At 47.9% G+C, this 21,084-nt stretch overlaps 1 protein-coding gene across 1 annotated transcript in view; it reads right to left on the reverse strand.

Moving 5' to 3' along the window:
* NOL11 (nucleolar protein 11) overlaps positions 1 to 21,084 on the reverse strand; it is a 367,767-nt gene that overhangs the window by 173,716 nt on the left and 172,967 nt on the right. The window contains exons 11-12 of the mRNA XM_085617263.1: positions 12,537 to 12,614; positions 12,261 to 12,445 (exon numbers count right to left, since the gene is read on the reverse strand). Of these exons, the coding sequence (XP_085473389.1) occupies positions 12,261 to 12,445; positions 12,537 to 12,614 (263 nt within the window). The remainder of the gene's footprint in view (positions 1 to 12,260; positions 12,446 to 12,536; positions 12,615 to 21,084) is intronic.

The following is a 21,084-nucleotide window of genomic DNA, read 5'->3' on the forward strand; positions in this document are numbered from 1 at the left end:
TTCCTATGAGTTGCATGAACACTCAAGCTTTAAGAGTGTGTTCTGGCTGAAATTTGGCGCGTAGGGCCTGAATGTTTGCTATCCTGGCAGGACTGGGGTAGGCTAGTGCTCTTGAGGTGTCTATCGTGGCACCTAGGTATTGCTTTATGTGGGACAGTTGCAGATGGGACTTCGTGTGGTTTACTGTGAAGCCCAGTTGGTGAAGTAGGTGTATAGTTGCGAGAGTGTGTTGTACACACTGGTGGTATGAGCTGGATTTTATTAGCCCGTCGTCCAGGTATGGCAAGACGTGTATGTGTTGTCTTCGCAGATGTGCTGCCACGACCGCTAGGCACTTGGTAAACACTCGCGGTGCTGTGGTGACTCCGAATGGGAGCACTTTGAATTGATAGTGTTGACCGTCCACTACAAATCTGAGATATTTTCTGTGAGCTGTGTGAGCAGGAATGTGGAAATAGGTGTCCTTGAGGTCTAGGGTGGCAAGGGAGTCGTTTTGGGAGAGCAGGGGAAGTACCTGCTGAAGTGTGACCACGTGGAAATGGTCTGAATGTATATAGTGATTTAGGGGTCTCAGGTCCAGGATGGGCCTTAGAGTGTCGTCCCTTTTTGGTATGAGGAAATATAGGGAGTAAACTCCCATATTTTGTTGTTGGGTAGGAACTGGCTCCATCGCACTCTTTTGTAGGAGGGAGATTACCTCCTGCTTGAGAAGTGACGAATGTTCCTGTGACATTGGGCGGTGTTTTGGTGGAATGTTTGGGGGGATTGATTTTAGTTAGAGGTGATAGTAGCCCGGACATGAAGGAAATTTTGTAGTCTGCCCCCGACTGGAGTGGGATGGTCTGGGGGGAGTGAAGGGAAGTCATTGGGTAGGAGTGGAGGCAGAGCGGGAGGTATTAGTTTTGCCTCTACCTTTATTGTTGTTACCCCTGTAGCCACCTCTCTGGTATCCCCTAGTGAAGGTGGATTGTGTAGGGGCTTTATATGTCGTAGAAGCGCTGTCGGAGGAGTAGCCTCTAGATGTGCTTCGAAAGGAAGAACGGCGAAAGGCGCGTCTAGGAGGGTGTGACTGCAAGGCTCCCATAGATTTTGCCGTATCGGTGTCTTTCTTCATCTTCTCAAGGGCTACGTCTGGGCCAAAGAGATGATGTTGGTCAAAGGGGTGCTTAAGGATGGAAGCCTGTACCTCTGGTTTAAAACCGAAAATGTGCAGCCAGGCATGCCTACGGAGGACGACGCTGGTGTTAATTGCCCTAGAGGCGGTGTCGGCAACATCGAGGGCACAGCGTATGGAGGTGTTGGTGATGGTTTTTCCCTCCTGGATTAGCTCGTTGGCTCTATTCTTGTACTTGTCAGGGAGGTGCTGCATGATTGCTTCTAGCTCATCATAATGCGCCCTGTCGTATCGTGCTAAAAGCGCTTGTGTGTTCGCAATGCGCCATATGTTGGCTGCCTGAGATGCTGTTCGCTTGACAGAGACATCTAGGAGTTTGGACTCTATCAGGTGGTGGTGCCTCGCCTGATCGATAGTAGTACTCACGCCCCTCTGTGCCGGAGTGATGTCCTCGACATCTGAGTCATCGGCTTCGGAGGCGCTGACGAGGCCCTCTTCGGTGTGCTGTTCTTCGGGAACATCGACGCCTTCCCTGAAGATGTCATCGGGGATTGCAGTCGACGCGTGTGCCATTGTTCTCCTGGCTCTTCGGTCTCAAATAGTCTTTTTGGACCGGAAGGATTTGCACGCCGGACAGTCTCGAGCCTCGTGTTCTGGAGAGAGGCAGAGGTTGCACACCTCATGGAGATCGGTGTGGGGAAATTTGGACCCACATCGAGGACACTTCTTAAATGGAGTCCTTTCCATGAGCCAGGACCGGAGCTGAGGTAGGCCCGAAGGCCTGCGTCGACGCCTGGAATCGAAGTTTCTTGAGGAGTCGCGTCGAGTGGGGAGATCGCGATCGAAAACAATACCGCAGAAGGGAAGGATTGCATGCCGTTGTGAAGAACTGTAACGGTTCAGAACCGGAGCCCGAAAAACACATCCGAGCCCGATGGCGGAAAAAAAAAATCTGAGGATGGAGCCGAAGCCCATGCACAATACGATCCAAAGGAGGAGTCACATACCTCGTAACTTCCAAAGATTTTCTAAGAGAAAAACAATTGCAACATCCGGGCCCCACACCAGATGTCGATCTATGCACAGTGTGTAATCTGCAGCTCATATGCCTCGAACACAGTTATTTTATTTTTCGTTTCTGCGGGGCTGGGTTAGGGTGGGGCTGGTGGCTCAGGGAGGAGAAGTGGACTGTGCACACTAAGTGCGCATGACTGCTTAGCCGGCCGTCTCAGGCTTTACATCCTGGGTAGGGAACATGCACAGGGTCCCTGTCCCAGTCTGAGCGCCAAACTACAGTGCTCAGACCAATCCCAACGCTGCATTGTAGCGTTGTGATTGGCTCAGGGCAGCATGTGCACTTCTGGACTCTTCAGCAACGAGGGAGAAGAGACGGAGGCAGCAGCAGCACAAAGAGGTAAGTGTTTTCTTTAAAAATATTTTGTCCCCCCCCCACTCCCCTGAGCCCCCCACCGCCTGCCGCCCTCCCCCGTTCCCTGCCAGCCACCACTAGGCTAAAAGTACACTTGCGCCCTGGTTGAAAGTTTAAAGAGGTATAAAATAAAAATAGGATGATCTCATTATGTTTAGTGGTGGTGGAGGATTTATACTGCCTAGGGTAGGCCCTGTGGCGTAATCTTTGCTTAGCAATACATCTAAGCTGTGTCTCTTGTATTGCTACCACATTGTGGTGTTGATCCAGGAGAAATTTCCAGTTTGAAGAGCTCTGCGGTAGAGTTAAGGTGAGTGTAGTTATCAACAGAGCGGTCAGAGATAGGGTGTGATATAGTGAGTATCGAGGTGTATACCTCGGTGATGGTCTAATTTACCCACAGCTCCCTGTTCAATACAATATTTCTGTATTGCACCCATTCCGGGTCATTCCCCTGTCTCTCCAATAAAAGTCATTCCCTGTGTACCACTAAACAGCCCCACCCCGACCCCCAACAATAACAAATGAGACACGAAGTCTCCCTGAACTTATCTGTTCAATAAAGCAAAACATCACATCAGGCATACAGATTGCATTAGCGGATAATTACCTAAATACCTAACCATTATGGTTAAGGCCTAGTGTACAGCAACACAATCAACAACTTAAACTCCATCCAAAGCAAAAGTTACTCCTCTAGTGTGCATCACCGTGCTCACCGGTTCATTCACACTCCACAGAGAAAATATTAGTGGAACACGGAGGGGTCAATACCATCCTCTAGGGTGATGACAGTCCTCTAGTATATGTAGCCCTTAGACCTTGTAAATTCGTGGGTGGCTGGCTAGTAGCATCATGTCAACGTTTCCTCTGTGTCTTCAGGCGGGGCTGAGTAAGCCATCGTTCCTCATCTCCGTTCTCTGCTACTGCTTCAGAGGACTCTGCTGGGTTTTCGCCTGTGTGCTGATCCTCTGAATTTGGAAGCCGCCTCTGAGAAGTCCGTCATGAGGCAAGTTCTAGTTTGAAACTTAAAGGCTATACCAAAAGAGAATGTCCAGTGATATTTTATATGATCCTGTCACCGTTTATCGGGGATGGGACAAAACTGAAGACGTCCGGGTAGTGTGGCGGGGCAAACGTCCTAAAAGAGAGAACATGTGGCACCCTGGAAGGCAATATTATCAGCTTTCCACTCTGCTTGAAGAATCATCTCCCTCACCTTGAAGGAGTGCAGCTTCGCCAAGACATTGCGTGGTCCTCTTCCACTTCCCTGCATAGGAGGTTCCACTCTGTGGACCCTGTCGATCTTGATCTTCAGCTGCTTATCTCCCACAAGCTCTGATAACAAGCCTACCAACAAAAGCCTCTAAATCAGGGTCCTCTGCTCCCTCTGCCAGGTTTCGGTGCAAAGTAGCAATAAACCCTATTGACCTGCATTTTCTTAGGCGCAATAAAGGCTGCAGTCCGGCAGAGAGGGTGACGAGAAAGTGCCTTTTGTGTTGGTTAGTTAGAGGCGCCTCACTTCTGTGTGACCCGGCCCACAGCTAACAATCAGGGGAGAAGATGCAAGATTGATACACTCGCCCGCAGCCCAGAGGAGGGGCAAGTCATGCTTCCTCTCTTCAGAAGAGCGCCAGTTCCCTCGCAACTAGTCCGTGATTGTGCAGAACCCCTACAGTCCACGTTTCAGTAGAGATATTGTGTTTGCTGAGGTGTCCAGGTTCAATGGATATACACTAGTGGGTGCAGTCTCATTATGCCACACAGACTCATATTGGGTGACAAAGCCAGCACGTTTTTTAATTATACTGTATGCCATGTGCCCAAGCTATGCCTCTTTGCTTATCCCACTTGACTTCTCCAAATGTCAGCGGTGTGTGCAGGGGTCCCAAACCTCCAGAATACCATTCCCTCCCACTTGCAGGTGATAGCCAACATCTCCTGCATTTCCTTCGGAGTCCCAGTACTTCAGAAGCGGCTGCTGCAGATTAGCTCCATCTTAGTCCCAGTTGGCGGCACGTCACGGCTCTGCCATGTTGAGATCAGGCAGAGGCCTACCCATTTGTGCATTGTTGCGGCTGGAGACCTTATCGCCCCTCCTCTGCCTTTTCGCCACCCTTTTCGCCATTGGCGCACTTTCCTCCAGGCATCTAGAATTCTTGCACCACCCAGATGTCCCGCTACAAGGTGGCTCCTTCTCTGTCCGGTTGGACGGCATGTCATGGCTGCGCCATGTTTAAGTCAGGCAATGGTCTCCCCGGAGGAGTGTCCTCTGTCTTTCGGACACCCCGCCTGCCACAGGTACTCATACCTATGGGCCACTAAAGCGGCAGCACCACTGGGGTATCAATGTGGGACGTCCCAGAGTCTCGGGCGGGATATACCTTCTTACCAGCAGGCCGCCACCTTCCTCAGTGCCAGCATTATTGTCCCCCTGGGGCCCCCTTGTGAGAAAGTGCCCTCTTTCGGCATGGTTGCCCCCACTTTTTGCTGAACTGCTGATGTACTTTGACTGAGTATGCCCTGGGCTCCTGTCAATCAGGTACCCAGGGCCTATATTCTTTCCCTAAAAATGCATTGAAGACAAAACCCAATTGGCACTCTCTGGCCACAGGTCAGCCCCTGGTAATTGGTGCCACAGTTACGCAGGGCACTGTAACCAGGGAAGGCCTCTAAGGGCTGCAGCACTTATTGTGCCACCCTTAGAGGCCCTGTACCTTTAAACTCACACACTGCCTTTGCAGGCTGCGTGTTTTGGTGCAGGTCCAAGTGAAGAGTCGACAAGGCACGCATTCCTGTGTGCCATGCCTACAACCTACTGCCCTGGCATAAACCAGTCACCCCTCTAGCTGGGTGCACTATCCCAGTGTTGAGGGTACAGGTGCATGGGCCCTGTACCCCGGCAGTGTCTAAACCAATTCTCAGACATTGTAAGTGCAGTAATGCCATGAAGAGTATATGGTGCTGGGAGTTTGTCATTACAAACTCCACAGTACCATATTGGCTTTACTGGAAACTGAGAAGTTTGGTATCAACAACTTCCGCAGGGGAACCCTTGTTCATACCCCAGAAACTCAACCCCAAAGACCAAGTACTTTCATGCTAACCATTAACTTAATTTCTCTCCATAGGAACCTATTGACTGTTTTTCTCTGAAAAATGTTCTGTGTGTGGAGTGGATTAGGATGGAAACCTGAATAATTACAATTGTGCAATACTGATTTTACTTACTTTTTCTCTAGGAAATGTCCCAGTGTGATATCTAGGCATATCACACCGAGTAGAAAAAGTAACTTAAAAAGTAATCTAAAAAATAATGTGTACAGTAATTTCAATACCTTGACTTACCTGTATTTCAAACAACTGCATTTGAACTTGCATTCACTTGTAAACACTGCATAATATTTTGCAAAGCAATTATTTCACTTACCTGTGCAAGGTTTGGCTTGGTTCTAGAAATAAAATAAATTAACAACATTTTTATACAAAGAAAATTGGTCTGAGTTCAGTCTTTAGGTGTGTGACATCATTTGCTGATTGAGTGTGTACAACAAATGCTTAACACTACCCTCCGATAAAGCCTTACTGCTCGCCCACACTACCACAAATAGAGAGTAAGGTGCTATCTACTTTTACCTCTGCCTGGTGAGTGAGTGTAGGAGTGCTGGACAGGTTGGTAGCCTTGCACGCAATGCGGTAGAAAGGAAGGGGCACCATCTGGAAATAGGCTGCAAGGGTGTACAAGTCCAGGATCTCCCAATGGGGAGCTCGGGTCATGATGGTCCTGGGAGCATGGGGAGCAGTTAGTTTCCTTGGGCAGGGCGGTTCACGGTTGTCGACCAGGACCAGCAAAGGGGAAAAAACACAGGACAGCTAGGCCACTCTCTGTGTTGGCCTCTGTGGTGTGGACATCCCTTGTCGGCGGGTCTTGGTGCTGTCGTTGGAGTCTGGACTTTCAACAATCGTTGGTAAAGGCAATGATCCGGTACCCCTGGTATTGGTGCAGGAGGGTCCGTAGAGATCTTGGTATCTTCAGGCGTGGCAGGAAGACAGATCTGAAATCTTTGAGTGCGCTGACCTTCTCCTGGGTGGCTACTGCTCAGTAGACCTGGTGCCTGAGGACAAGTAGCTCCTTAACTCCACGGGAGATACTGGATGCTGGGTGAAGTGCTGACAACCCTCTGGGGCTTGTGGAGGATGCACAGCTGCAGGACGAGTTGGGTCTTTGCAATTGTCAAGTCTCTGTGTGGCAGGTAGGGTTTGACTCTAAAAGTCCAAAACAGTCTTCATTTCTTGTGGGGTGCCTCTTCAGGTTCCTCTTCTTTTCAGTCAGTGGAATCTGCAGTTCTGGATTCAGGGAGCCCCTAAATACTAAATTGAGGGGTGCTAGGAGAGTGGAAAGGAGTAGCCAATGGGCTACCTACCCTTGGGGTTACTATGCCCCGTACATGACCACATCCTGTGGGCATAACACTGTCCCAGTTTTCTAAAATCTGCCATCACCAAGACGGCAGTATTTTCCAAGAGTGGGGCACATCAGGCAGCTCACCTTAGGGGTGTGACTGACCTGGGTGTCCTCCACGCCTACGTCGCATAGTAATTTCCCGCCTGTTCTGGTGCCAAATAGGCCTCAGGGCAGGGGGAAGCCAGGGTTGCAGACACAAGGTGGCATGGCTTTGAAGCCTTCGGCCTGGATATGCTGATTGCTAGCCATCGTGTTTGGAGGAGGTGTAAAACACCTCCTGCCAGAGCAGGCATTGTTCCTGACCTTAAGAGTGGAGCTCACACCTCCTAGGAGGTCAGAAACATGTCTGTGGTGGCAGGCTGAAATGGACCAGTCAGCCAGCGGATTATTAGGTTTCAGGGATTACCTCTAACCGCGTATTAGTAAATCCATCAATGGAATCAGTGTGAGCTTATTAATAAGATGTGTTTGATACCAAACATCTTTGGTTTCAGTAAAGCCATCATGTGGCTGGGGAACTTGTAATCAACGGTGCTCAGTACATACACCCAAGATGGCGTCCCTGTTCACTGGCAATGTCCAACAACTGACTTGGACATCACAGGGGCATATCAGCTCATGCAGATATGTCCTTACATGTAATATAATGCAACCTGCCTTAGGGCTGTAAGGTCTGCTGCAGGGGGTGTGAGAAAGTGGCTTTGTATATACTGTTCATTAATAAGTACAGGGTGTACAGAGTCCACAGTCCCCAAGGGTTTGGCAGAGGCTAAAGTTAGATCTAACCTTACTCTCTAAAGTGGTAGCTTGGTCGAGCAGTAAGGCAGTATCAGAGGACAGTGTAAAGCATTTGTTGTACACACCCAGTCAGCAAACGGTCTCACACACTCAATAACTGAACTCTAGGCCAATGGTTTATATATAAAAAATATATGCTTGTTTTATTTTAGAACCAACACTTGGCATTAAAATATACTTTCTCAGAATGAGATGCTTTATATAAATACTTTTGCAATATGCAATTGAGTTTTGTAAACAGTTACAAGTGGTTGCAATAGGCAACACTATTTTAAACACAATAATGCATTGAGCTCAATGGAAATTTCAGGTTATTTGCAACAGATTACTTTTAGGATTACTTTTGGAATTCCAGGACTGGATCCTAGATTCAGTCCTGGGTCAGTACTTAGAATCAAGTGATGAGAGTCGACTTAATTACGGTGATGATTTTTAAACAATATTTAGCTATTTTAAAAGTTGACAGAAAATATTTCAGAGAAAACAGTCAATAATTCCCTATGGAAGAAAATTCAAGTTGCAGGTACAGTATGTTCTCGTTACTTTTGTAATCCAGTACTGGGTACCTAGACTCAGTACTGGGACCTTTATCCAAAACAGGTAAGTAATTACGTTTTCAGATATCATACGATTTTTAAAGAATATTTAAAGATTGCAGAAATTGACACTTAGAAGAAATTTCACAGAAAAACAGTCAATGATTTCCTATGGGAGAAAATTGGGTTACTGGTAAGTACAGTTGTAAGTATTTTTCAGAGTCAGTGCTGGGCACCAAGATCCAGCACTGGGAGCTCACCTAAGAGCAGGTGAGTATTTTCGTTTTCTTTACTCGGCTGATTTTTGGTGAATATTTTAAGATTTGAAAAGTCCACACTTAAAAGAAATTTCAGGAAAAAGCCAATGTTACCCTATGAAGAAAATAGAGTTATCGGTTTAAAGGTAAGTACTCGACTGGCAGAGTTGAGGTTCTGGGCATAGACTCATGGTTCCCCAGGGTCAGGTAGGTACAGTTGGTTCACCCTCAGCGACTCTAGGGCAGCCGGATGCAGAGAGAGTTAGGCCCAATGTTATCCTATGAGGGATAGGGGGGGGCCTTGGTTGGTGGCTGCTGACTAGCAAGCCACGCGGCTGTGGGAGCTGGGATCCTGGTCACTTACTCAGGCCAAGTGGGGAAGTAGGTAGGTGTAGAGGTTGCACTGCCAGGGCCACTCTGGCGGCTGGGTGCAGGGTGCTTTTGAACCTTCAGGTGCTCAATTGATTTCAATGGGAAATCTCCGGTTTAGAAAAAGACTGCAAGCTCGGGGACGAGGATTCTTCAGGTGCCACCACCACTTCGAGAGGTAAGTTGGGTAGTTGGAGGATAGGTAGGTACCCCGGGATTGGGCACAGGGGGTCGCGGGGCGCCGCGTGCAGGGGTGCCTTTTGGTGTCGGGGAAACCTTACCCTCTGTTGATCGCGGTAGGGGGGGCACCTTGTTCTGAGGCTGCAGGCTTCTTCAGGAGTGTCGTCCTCGTGGTCTTTGTTCACTCCGGCACTGGCCAGGCTTGGCTGTTGCAGAGTGTGCTGGGTTCGCGGTTCCGGGCTGCTGCCAGGGAGTAGAAGTAGGTTTTGAGTACAGCCTCTACTCATGGGAGTCCCAGGGGCTTAGAGCCAAAAGGCAGCCAGGTCCTCCGGGGTTTGTGAGGTTGCTGGCCACAAGAGATACCGGGTTGGAGCAGGTTCGAGGGTCGACAGGCCGGTAGGGCTGGGGCCACAGCAGTTGGTGTCTTCCTCTTCTTAGCAGCTGCAGGGCAGGTCTTCTTTCTTCTTGCTCTTCTTTGTATTTCGGAATCTGGAATCTGGGGAAGGAAGGTTCAGGGTGCCTTTAAAAACTAGATTTAGGGGCGTTACAGGTAGGTGAAGGGCAGGGACCAATGGGTCCCTGTCCTGGGGTGGGTACACCCCCTATCCTGCTTCTCTCCTGTGGGAGGGGGGCAGTAGCCTAGTCCTGATAGGGCAGGGCTTCCCATCTTCAAGATAGCGAGAGCCCGGAGATGTGCTTCACCTCGCCTCCCCCAACTGAGGGGTGGGGTTGGCAGGCTGGCACATCCCCTGTCCTTATTTGGGGTTTCCGGCCAAGCTTCCCGCCAGAGTGGGGGGTTGCAGTGGCCTGAGGAAGCTCGCAGAGGCAACATGCCTTTGAAGCTTCCCCCTGCCCATCCTGGGGGAGGAGATTTAGCACCTCGCCCAGGATGTGCATTGTTGCAGGCACAGGCCCACCCAGGGGTCCAGCAACATGTCTGCTGTGTGGCAGCCTAGGCAGCCTCAGAGCAGACGCGGATTGTAGGTTAGGTTTAAGGGGGCATCTCTAAGATGCCCCCTGGGGTGCTTGGTACATTAAATCCCACACTGGCATCAGTGTGGGTTTAATGTGCTGAGAAGTTTGATACCAAACTTCTCAGTCTTCAGTGTTGCCATTATGGTGCTGTGGAGTTCGTGTTTGACGAGCTCTCAGCACCATGTACTCTTAAATAGCAGCACTGCACTTACAGTGCTCAGGAATCGACCCGGGTACTGTAGGGGCACAGGGCTCCTGCTCCCACACCATTGGCATAAGGCACCCAGTTAGAGGGGTGGCTGATATACACAATGGCAGTGTAGGTGATGGGCATGGCACACAGGGATGTGTGCCATGTCGACTCTTTGTTTTGTCTTGCACCCAGAAACCCAGTGGCAGTTTGCATGAGTCTGGTGAGGGGTCCCTTAGAGTGGCAAAATACATGCTGTAGCCCTAAGGGACCCTCTTTACATCAAGGCCCTGGGTAACCGGGGTATCATTTACTAGAGACTTACAGGTGTGCAAAAGGTGTTGCAAACTGGGGGAACAGTTGCACAGTTTTAGGGAAAGAGATGTGGCACTGGGGCCGTGGGCAGCAGGAACCCAGTGCACTTCTGTTAAAATTGCTTCATTTACTAGGCAAAAAGTAGGGTGACCATGTCAAAATGGGGCACTTTCCTACATAGACCACTTTTCAGTGCTGCCAACCAGAGATCTTTAGACTAGCACATTAATACTGCACCTAATCATCATAATGTCTGTGTTCTACAGATTGGGATTTAACTGGTTGTGACAACCAATAATCCAAAAGTGCCAGGTAGTCAACACATTCTTTCGAGTGAAACATGAAAATCAATTGGGTGTCATATGTTTAATTATAAAACCCTATGCCGAAAACATCTTAAAACGGACATTAAAGAAAACATGTACAAGCTTAACAGTACCAGTGACCATGCAAAACCATGTGGTATATAACAATTGATTATCTGATATTTGCAGGAGAACAGAGGCAGGAAGGTCTTAAATCTTGGGGAGTGGAACCAAAGTCGTCCAGCACCTTGCCTAATATTCCATATTCTTGTTAAGATCAGGGCTCTACATGGTCTCTATTTAACTCCTTTCTGAGATCTTCTAAGATTGCTGTAACAAACAGCTGTGTGTGGTGATCTGAAGTTAAGCTGCGTTACCAGCCGTTGATGCCCGAGAGTCTGCGCCCTCGAGTACCCATTTAGAAGAAATGTAGCCTGGCAGTTTACGATGTAGTGTTCCTATGGGAGCAGGACCCAGGCTGATTTTCACAAGGTTGGCCCATGTCCAAACAGACTGGAGGGAGCGAGAGAAAGAGGGAGAGAGAGAAAGAAGGAGCGAGAGAAAGAGGGAGCAAGAGAAAGAGGGAGCAAGAGAAAGAGGGAGCAAGAGAAAGAGGGAGCAAGAGAAAGAGGGAGCGAGAGAAAGAGGGAGCGAGAGAAAGAGGGAGCGAGAGAGAGAGGGAGCGAGAGAGAGAGAGAAAGAGAGAGAAAGAGAGAGAAAGAGAGAGAAGAAAGAGAGAGAGAGAAAGAAAGAGAGAGAGAGAAAGAAAGAGAAAGAGAGAGGGAGGGAGAGAGGGAGTGAGAGAGGGAGACACTACAAAAACAATGTAATGAAATGTGGGCAATTACTCACTAGTGCTTTTATATTTTACCCTTGGACACATAGCATTCACTCCTCTAGTAGCAATCTTACATCCCTGCAAGCTATGAATCATATAGTTCATGATTATATGTGAGCTGTAATAGCAGTATTAGCGGCTCACCTCACCCGTATCCTCTTGTTTTTCAATCATGCCTTTTAAATGAATGAGTACAAAAGGGATCTTTATATACACAGACTAACAAACTGCTACGTTGCTATATCAGGGACCTAAAAAAAAACCCAGCTCAAACAGATACATATTTATAGCAATAGAAAGTTAACTGTTGATTTGAATATCAATTATAATTTGTAAAACTGTGAATTACTTGACAAGTTATTAACACAATGATGCTCAATATGAATCATAAGTGGTGTGATAACCACTTCACATTGCTATGTGTAAATCTGTGTTCCTTTTTTGGTTAACATATACTCAACAATTATAAAATAATGTAACTACACAAACCTGTAAGACAGCCTGTTTGTTTGCACCATTTGAACGAAGACATGCTGAGGGTAAAAGCGTGACTGTGTCTTACATCTGCTTACTAATGCTGTAGCGATTTTTCCAATTGTGACCTGATAATCTGGTGTTGGCTCGCTCGACAAAAAACGTATTAACTCCTCTTCGACACAACGTTGATCTGCATTCTATAAAGGGAAATAAAAATGAGATAACCTGTGCTCAATTGCTTAGGTTCCAAAGTCTAGGCTCAATCAAATGTTCTGGACTTTTACTCACCTTGCAATCACAAAGCAGTTTTTCAACTCCTGTCTTCTGTAGCTCTCCAATTACGACGCTGGTCTTTTTTGTTCTGAGCTATGTGAATGAAATACAGTTCAATAAAAAGGCATCAGTGGAAAAAAAGTGAATAGTAAAGTGTTCAAACATAATATGCCATGTAAAGACTGGAATCAATAATCACCAATGATGAAGAAACACATCCACTTGTTCATTAACACATTTTTTTTATACTGTATTGAATCACTCAAGTTTGGCAGCACTAGTTTTTTTGCAAATGCTTAAGGGTTAAGTCATCGGTCTGGTTTAAAACTAAAGGTGTGTTCTCCCAGGAGCACACATGTGGTAAGATGTTTGGGGATGTCTTGATCGCCCAGCAACATGAATTATACTACTTGGGGGACAGAGAAAAAAAATAACAGTGTGACTGTTTGGTGAGCAGAGTACCTCATTTCATTGCAATATTTAAAATTATTTCATTTCCCTAAATTTGGATGCAGCGTTAGCCATCATATACTTTAGGATAGTTGGTGAGCAGGTGCACATGTATGTACTGAATGAGAATAAGAAAATATGGTACTTCTGCAGCAATCTGCATTTGATTGGCATTAGCTTGGCTCTGTGCAACTAGTAAGGAAACTAAACCACTTTTGGTGAAAACCAAATCCTGGGAACTAATGTGATAAGAAAAAGGCTCTTGTACTCACTAAGTGTCTTTACAGGTCTGAGCAGTCTAACATGGACAAAGTGGCACTAATGTCAAGCATGTTGTATCTGCTGGTTGGGCTATACGGTCATTAGGTACTATTAAGTGTACTGTTTCTATCATGTTGCATGAGCAGAAGAGGTAGATTTTGAGGTTATTTCCTTAAGGATTTCAGGAATGAAGGGTAGGAAGCCTGAAAATGGCTTCAACTTATGGTCAAGCCTGGTGTATTCTAGAAAATAACTAACACATGAATCATATGCTTTGCGGATTAATACTTTCGTAGACTTTAGTGTTATCTTTCTTAGGTTTAAATAGGTTTACATTTGCATTTTATAAAGGTAAACAGAACTTTCAAAAACACCTCTCCCTTTTGCTTCCCTCTCCTCCACACCCTCTCTTCTGGAACTCCCAAGCCTGACCCCGCCCTCCATAATGGTCACCCCTTCCTTCTAAATCCAATTACCCAGTTATGCTGGCTGCGTCATCTTTTTTATAAATAAGTGGTAAGGACAAGCGTTGGCAATGCCAATAGTGCTCACCTTCGGGCTAACCTGCACAGCATTAGTGAAAAGAAATAAAAAATGCATCCTGATGCAATGTGTGCAAATGTGACATGATGCACTGGTGCCAAGTTATTCAGTAGGCATGTATAGGCATTACCATGCATGTGAGCGCCAGTTGACTAGCATGAGTGTCTTTATTTTTATTAACTTATTTTTGTTTACGGATCCCAGATGAAGAACCCCACTTGGAGTGGTAAATAAAAACAAAAAACACCTGCTTATGTGTTCTGGTGAGGGGGTCTCGTAAGGCGGCATAATACATGCTGTAGCCCTCAGAGACTCTCTGGTCACAATGCCCTTGGTACCACTGGTACTTTTTATAGGGGGCTTATTTGTGGGCGAGAGGTGTGCCAATTGTGGAAACAAAGGTACAGTTTTGGGAAAGAATAGAGGCACTGACAACCTGGCTAGCAGGGAACAATTCCTCCTGTAACCTTTTCCGTTCAATCTCACAGCCTCACCTATAAACTCCCGCTAAATACACGCACAAACATCTCGTACCAAGGTCGTATCCCACCTGATATTTGTAGGGGTTTACCTTCAATGATGTCAACAAACTAATTTGCAATAATGAGATCCGCAAGACTGTGAATGTGTGCACAAGTCCTTGTTGCTGAATGAAGTCAATGTTACGGTTTTTGTATTGGTAAATGCTTTTGTGCGAAATGTACAAGAGAAACTAAATAAATATGGTTTTAATGTGAAGCGCTCGGATACCCCACAGGGTCAAGTTTGCGTTATATAAAACACTATAAATAAATGAATAGCGGGAACACAGTACACATTCAGTCAAAGTGCATCAGATTCAGGCCAAGAGTGGGGGGTAAGCATGCCTAAAAAGGGCACTTTCCTACACAAAGCATTTAAACAGCACCAAACCAATAGAAAACGGAAAAACAGGCCACAAAAAAAACAGAAACCAATTTGTAAAAATGGTTTAGATTTTATATAATTTGATACCAAAATGAAACAGCTCCAACGGAGGATTACAGAATTTAAAAGGTATAGTAAATCAAAACGTTTTACATAATTGCAAACAAGCACTAGCAAATACAACAAATTTGACACTTGGAAACTTTTGCTAGACAAACTTGGGTAAGTATCAATGAAGTTACTCAGTTACTTTAGGCGACTAACTCTGGCAGAGTCAGTGGCTCTTTGTCATCGACTTATATGGAGTGGTCCTGATGCAAGGGAGACAGGATGCTCAAGGTTGCTGAAGATGCCATGTGGTCGATGAGGATCTTCCTGGGGCTACTCAGTCCATAAGCTCAATGATACAATCCTGGCCCGACTCAGGGGCAACTTTTGAGAATTGGGTCTTGGCGGCGATGAGTGGCGATTCAGGAATCTGGCCTACTAACTCGCCCCAGCAAGTTCCTTCAGCTACTGCGGCCCTGTGCTGCAAACAGGTGGTCAACCAACTGACTCTTGGAGTCTCTTGCTTCAGCTGAGCTCAGAAGTCTACCTCTCCACGAGAAGGACACAGCAGGGACAGTCACTATTCCTGTGCTAGCCACCAGGTTCAGCAGGTGCAGTCCACGTAGGTGCAGTCTCTCTTCGCCGGGTTCTTGGTGCAGCAGGGCAGTCCTCCTTCAATCCTCTTCTCCAGTTCAACGAGATCCTAGTTCTGGGCTTCAGGGGTTCCCTTTTTATGCTCAGAAAAAGCCCTTGGGGTAGGTCTTGGTCACTAGCCAATAGGCTACCGGATGACAACTACCTGCGAATGTGGCATCTGGCTATCACAGAAGGCTCTATTCTTCCCACACTCAAGATGGCTCCCCTTTTAGGCCAACACCCATATGGCTGTCTACCAGGGAGAGGTAACACTTCTCCCACATGCAGCCTTCTATTCTGTCCTTTCGTGGGAGTCGTCTGCACGCCTCCTCAGGGGGGCAGGAAGCTGTCTCAGGGACAGACCTCATATGCGACCATGTACGGGTATAGGAGGCTTTGGGTAACAAAGTGGAAACTTTGTCAAAGTTGCACACTGCAACAGATTACATTAATTTCGACTTGGGCATCAAGTCAGGCTTGATGCATTGAGTAATTCGATACCTTAGAGTAAAAACCTTAGTAGTTGCAGTCAGAAGTTGGCAAGTATGAGGTGTCAGCTTGTAACTCTGCACCTACCAACGTGGCTATTAGACTTTTCCAAAGTAAGAAAGAAACCAGCTGGCTTTCACTGTTGGAACATGTAAAAGTACATGTTCCACTTTTTAATACACAGCTCCATTCCTTAGCACTCAAAAGGCCTGCCTTAGGGCTGACTTACATATGTTAAAATGGGAGGGGTGGGGTGAGGGGGGGGGGGGGGGTTGCCGTTGCTTAAAAATTGAGTTAGCAGTCTAAAAATGACCACTCCAGTTTGAGAGCCATGTTTTAGCTCTGTCACACCCAGGTTGGCACAATGGGGAGTCTTCCGATTGAGGCTGCAGGCATCGAGGAGGGGTTTGGCAGGGGTCAGCCTATGGTGGATTCAGGCTCAGAAGTGCTGGGAAACATCGGAGGACCGGTGGCCCACTTGGACTCTGGCCATGGGCGTTTGGCGCAAAGGTGAGTTTGCGTTCCTTGGGGCAGAGTTCTTGAGCTTTGGAATTGGTTTCTTTTTGGACAGGTCCGCTGTCCAGGGGAGATTTAGTCTTTGTTGAAGGCAGGCAGTCCTCCCAGGGTTTTGGAGGTCGCTAGCCCTGCAGGGCGAGTCGTCTTTTAGTAGCAAAGGCGAAAATCAGCAGACAGGCCGGCAGGGCTGGCGCAGAGTCAGTCACAGGTTGGTCTTCTCCTGTATTGGTGCGGTTCTTCGGTGTCCGGGCTTTGGAAGTCATCATAGATTTGATTTCAGGGTCTGTGGGAGTCACCTAAAGACTAGATTTAGGGGCATTACAGGGGCGTAACAGGTAGGGACCAATGGGTTCCTTACCTGGGGTATCAACACCGACTATTATACCACCCTCCTGTGGGAGGGAGCATAGCTCTAGCCCTGATTGGATAAGTCCCACCATATTCAAGATGGTGGGCACTGAAAAATGTATGCAAGGCATGTGATCTACAGCTCACATGCCTCGAACATGTGCTTTACTTTGCCTGCAGCACCTGAGTGGTGGAGCTGGCAAAGGGGCACACACCTCCTATTCTTACTAAGTTTTCTCGCTGGTTCTCCTGCCCAAAGGCGGGGGTTTGAACGGGGGTCGGTGGTGGGGAGAAGCCATCTGCTGCTAGCAGTAGAGGCTGGGATCGCATTACAAAGGCGGCAGGCCTTTGAAGCTTCCCTCTCGAGCACTGTGCCCACCCTGGAGAAGGAGATGCGACGCCTCCGCTCAGGATGTGCTTTGTTTCTGGCCACTGAGAGCAGAGGTTCTCGACCCAGGGGTCCAGAAACATGTCTGGTGGTGGAAGGTTACCTAAAACCAGTCAGAGACCACACCAGAGTTGGTAGGTTTTCAGGGGTGTGAGAAAGTGGCTCTGTATATACTGTTCCTTAATAGGTACAGGGTGTACAGAGTCCACAGACCCCAAGGGTTTAACAGAGGTTAAAGTTAGATATAACCTTACTCTCCAAAGTGGTAGCCTGGTCGAGCAGTAAGGCAGTATCAGAGGACAGTGTAAAGCACTTGTTGTACACACTCAGTCAAGCAAATAGTTCCACACACTCAATAACTGAACCCTAGGCCAATGGTTTGTATATAAAAAAATATATGCTTGTTTTATTTTAGAACCAACACTTGGAATTAAAATATATACTTTCTCGACAGGAGATGTTTCATAAAAATACTTTTGTATATGCAATAGACTTTTTAGTAAACAGTTACAAGTAGTTGCAGTAGGCAACTCTATTTCTAAACACAATACATTGAGCTCAATGATAAATTCAAGTTATATGCAACAGATTACTTTTTAGATTACTTTTGCAATTCCAAGATTGGATCCTAGATTCAGTCCTGGGTCAGTTCTCAGAATCAGTTGATGAAAGTCGAGTTTGGTACTGTAATGATTTTTAACTAATATTTAGCTATTTTAAAAGTTAACACTTAGAAAATATTTCAGAGCAAAACAATCAATGATTCCCTATGGAAGAAAATTCAGGTTATAGGAACAATAGGTTATCGTTACTTTTGTAATCCAGTACTGGGTGCCTAGACTCAGTACTGGGACCTTTATCCAAAACGGGTAAGTAATTACGTTTTCAGATGTTATAAGATTTTTGAAGAATATTTAGAAATTGCAGAAATCAACACTTAGAAGAAATTTCATAGAAAAACAGTCAATGGTTTCCTATGGAAGAAAAATGAGTTAAAGGTGAGTATAGTTGTGGGTACTTTTCAGAGTCAGTGCTGGGCACCAAGATCCAGCACTGGGAGCTCACCTAAGAGCAGGTGAGTAAATTCGTTTGTCACTCGGCTGATTTTTGAAGATTTGAAAAGTCCACAATTAGAAGACATTTCAGGAAAAAGCCAGTCAATCTTACCCTTAAACCGCAAACTCTATCTTCCTCATAGGGTAAGTACTCGACTGGCAGAGTTGAAGTTCTGGGCACAGACTCAGGGGTCCCCCAGGGTCAGGTAGGTACAGTTGGTTCACCCTCAGCGACTCTAGGGCGGCCGGGTGCAGAGTGAGTTAGGCCCAATGTTATCCTATGAGGGATAGGGGGGGCCTTGTTTGGTGGCAGCTGTCTGGCAAGCCACGCGGCTGTGGGAGCTGGGCTCCTGGTCACTTACTCAGGGCAAGTGGGGAAGTAGGAAAGTGTAGAGTTTTCACTTCCAGGGCCACTCGGGTGGCTGGGTGCAGAGAGCTTTTGAGCCTTCGGGCGCTCAATGGATTTCAATGGGAAATCTCCGGTTTGGAAAAAGACTGCAGGCTCGGGGACGAGGACACTTCAGGTGCCACCACCACTTCGAGAGGTAAGTTGGGTAGTTGGAGGATAGGTAGGTACCCCGGGATTGGACACAGAGGGCTGTGGGGCGCCGGGTGCAGGGGTGCCTTTTGGTGTCGGAAAATCGTACCCTCTGTTGATCGCGGTTGGGGTGGCACACTGTTCTGAGGCTGCAGGCTTCTTCAGGATTGTCGAGGGGGGTTCTTGGGTGCTGGACTCTGGGTCACAGTCGCCGTGGGGTCGTCCTCGTGGGTTTAGTTCACTCCGGCACCGGCCAGGCTTGGCTGGTGCAGAGTGGGCTGGGATCGCGGTTCCGGGCTGCTGCCAGGGGTGAAAGGTAGGTTCTGAGTAGAGCCTCTACTCATGGGAGTCCCAGGGGATCAGAGTTCAAAGGTAGCCAGGTCCTCCGGGGTTTCTGAGGTTGCTGGCCACAAGAGATGCCGGGTTTGGAGCAGGAGCAGGTTCCAGGTCGACAGGCCGGTAGGGCTGGGGCCAAAGCAGTTGGTGTCTCCCTCTCCTTCGCAGCTGCAGGGCAGGTCTTTTATTCTCGCTCTTCTTGTGATTTCGGAATCTGGAATCTGGGGGAAGGAAGGTTCAGGGTGCCCCTAAATACTAGATTTAGGGGCGTTACAGGTAGGTGAAGGGCAGGGACCAATAGGTCCCCGTCCTGGGGTAGGTACACCCCCTATCCTGCCTCTCTCCTGTGGGAGGGGGGGCAGTAGCTTAGTCCTGATAGGGTAGGGCTCCCCATCTTCAAGATGGCGAGAGCCCGGAGATGTGCTTCACCTCGCCTCCCCCACCGGAGGGGTGGGGTTGGCAGGCTGGCACATCCCCTGTCCTTATTTGGGGTTTCCGGCCAAAGCTTCCCGCCAGAGTGGGGGTTGCAGGGGCCCGGGGAAGCTCACAGAGGCGGCAGGCCTTTGAAGCTTCCCCCTGCCCATCCTGGGGGAGGAGATTTAGCACCTCGCCCAGGATGTGCATTGTTGCAGGACCAGGAGAGCAGGGGCTCTCCCACCCAGGGGTCCAGCAACATGTCTGCTGTGTGGCAGCCTAGGCAGCCTCTCAGTCCAGTCGTGGATTGTAGGTTAGGTTTCAGGGGGCACCTCTAAGATGGCCTCTGGGGTGCTGGGTACATTAAAACCCACACTGGCATCAGTGTGGGTTTAATGTGCTGAGAAGTTTGATATCAAACTTCCCAGTCTTTAGTGTTGCCATTATGGTGCTGTGGAGCTCGTGTTTGACGAGCTCTCAGCACCATGTACTCTTAGATGGCAGCACTGCACTTACAGGGCTCAGGAATTGACCTGGGCACTGTAGGGGCACAGGGCTCCTGTGCCCACACCATTGGCATAGGGCACCCAGCTAGTGGGGTGACGGATGTATGCCATGGCAGTGTAGGTGATGGGCATGGCAGACAGGGATGTGTGCCATGTCGACTTTGTTTTGGTTTTGCACCCAAACACTCAGCCTGCAAAGGCAGTGTGTGTGTGTGTGTGTAAGGGTACAGGGGCTCTAAGGGTGGCACAAGGTGTGCTGCAGCCCTTAGAGGTCTCCCTTGGTCACAAAGCCCTGGGTACTTAGGGTACCATTTACTAGGGCCTGACATGTGGCCAGGGTTTGCCAATTTGGGTTTGGTTTGTTTTAGGGAAGGAACATAGGCCCTGGGTACCTGATTGGCAGGAGTCCAGGGCACACTCAGTCAAAGTACATTCAGCAATTCAGCAAAAAGTGGGGGCATACCATGCAAGAAAGATGGCACTTTCTCACAAGGGGGCACCCCTGAGGTGCCCACTGGATACATATTTTAATAAATCCCACAATGACATCAGTGTGGGTTTATTAAAAGGAGGAGTTTGGGACCAAACACTCCTGGGTTCAATGAAAACATCACGGTGCTGGGGACCTCGAGTTGTCGAGTTTCCAGCCCATGTACTCACTAGGGCTTCCTAGACCTAAATATTGTAGGGGCATATCTGTGCATGCAGATATGCCCACGCCTGAGATATAGTGCACCCTGCCATAGGGCTTGTAAAGCCTGCTAGAGGGGTGACTTACCTATACCTTAGGCAGTGCTGGTTGGCATGACACACAGGCACTGTGCCATGTCGACTGTCGTTTTTCACTGCACCAAGGCTTGCAAGCTGCAGTAGCATGGCCTTGATAAGTGGTCCCTACGAGACCCTCTTCTGTTCCCATGCCCTAGGTATCAAGGGTACCATTCACTAGGGACTTGCAGGGGGGCTGAAGTTGCCAATCGTGGTATAGTTTTAGGGAAGAAGCACTGGCACAAGGAACCTGGTTGGTAGGAACCCTATGCACTACAATCTAAAACACATCATTTTTCCAGGCAAAAAGTGGGGGCTAATCATGTCAAAGGAAGCACTTTCTCACAAGCCCTGACCCTAG

Source organism: Triturus cristatus, chromosome 7 (genome assembly GCF_964204655.1).
Source record: "Triturus cristatus chromosome 7, aTriCri1.1, whole genome shotgun sequence".
Lineage (NCBI taxonomy): Eukaryota > Metazoa > Chordata > Amphibia > Caudata > Salamandridae > Triturus > Triturus cristatus.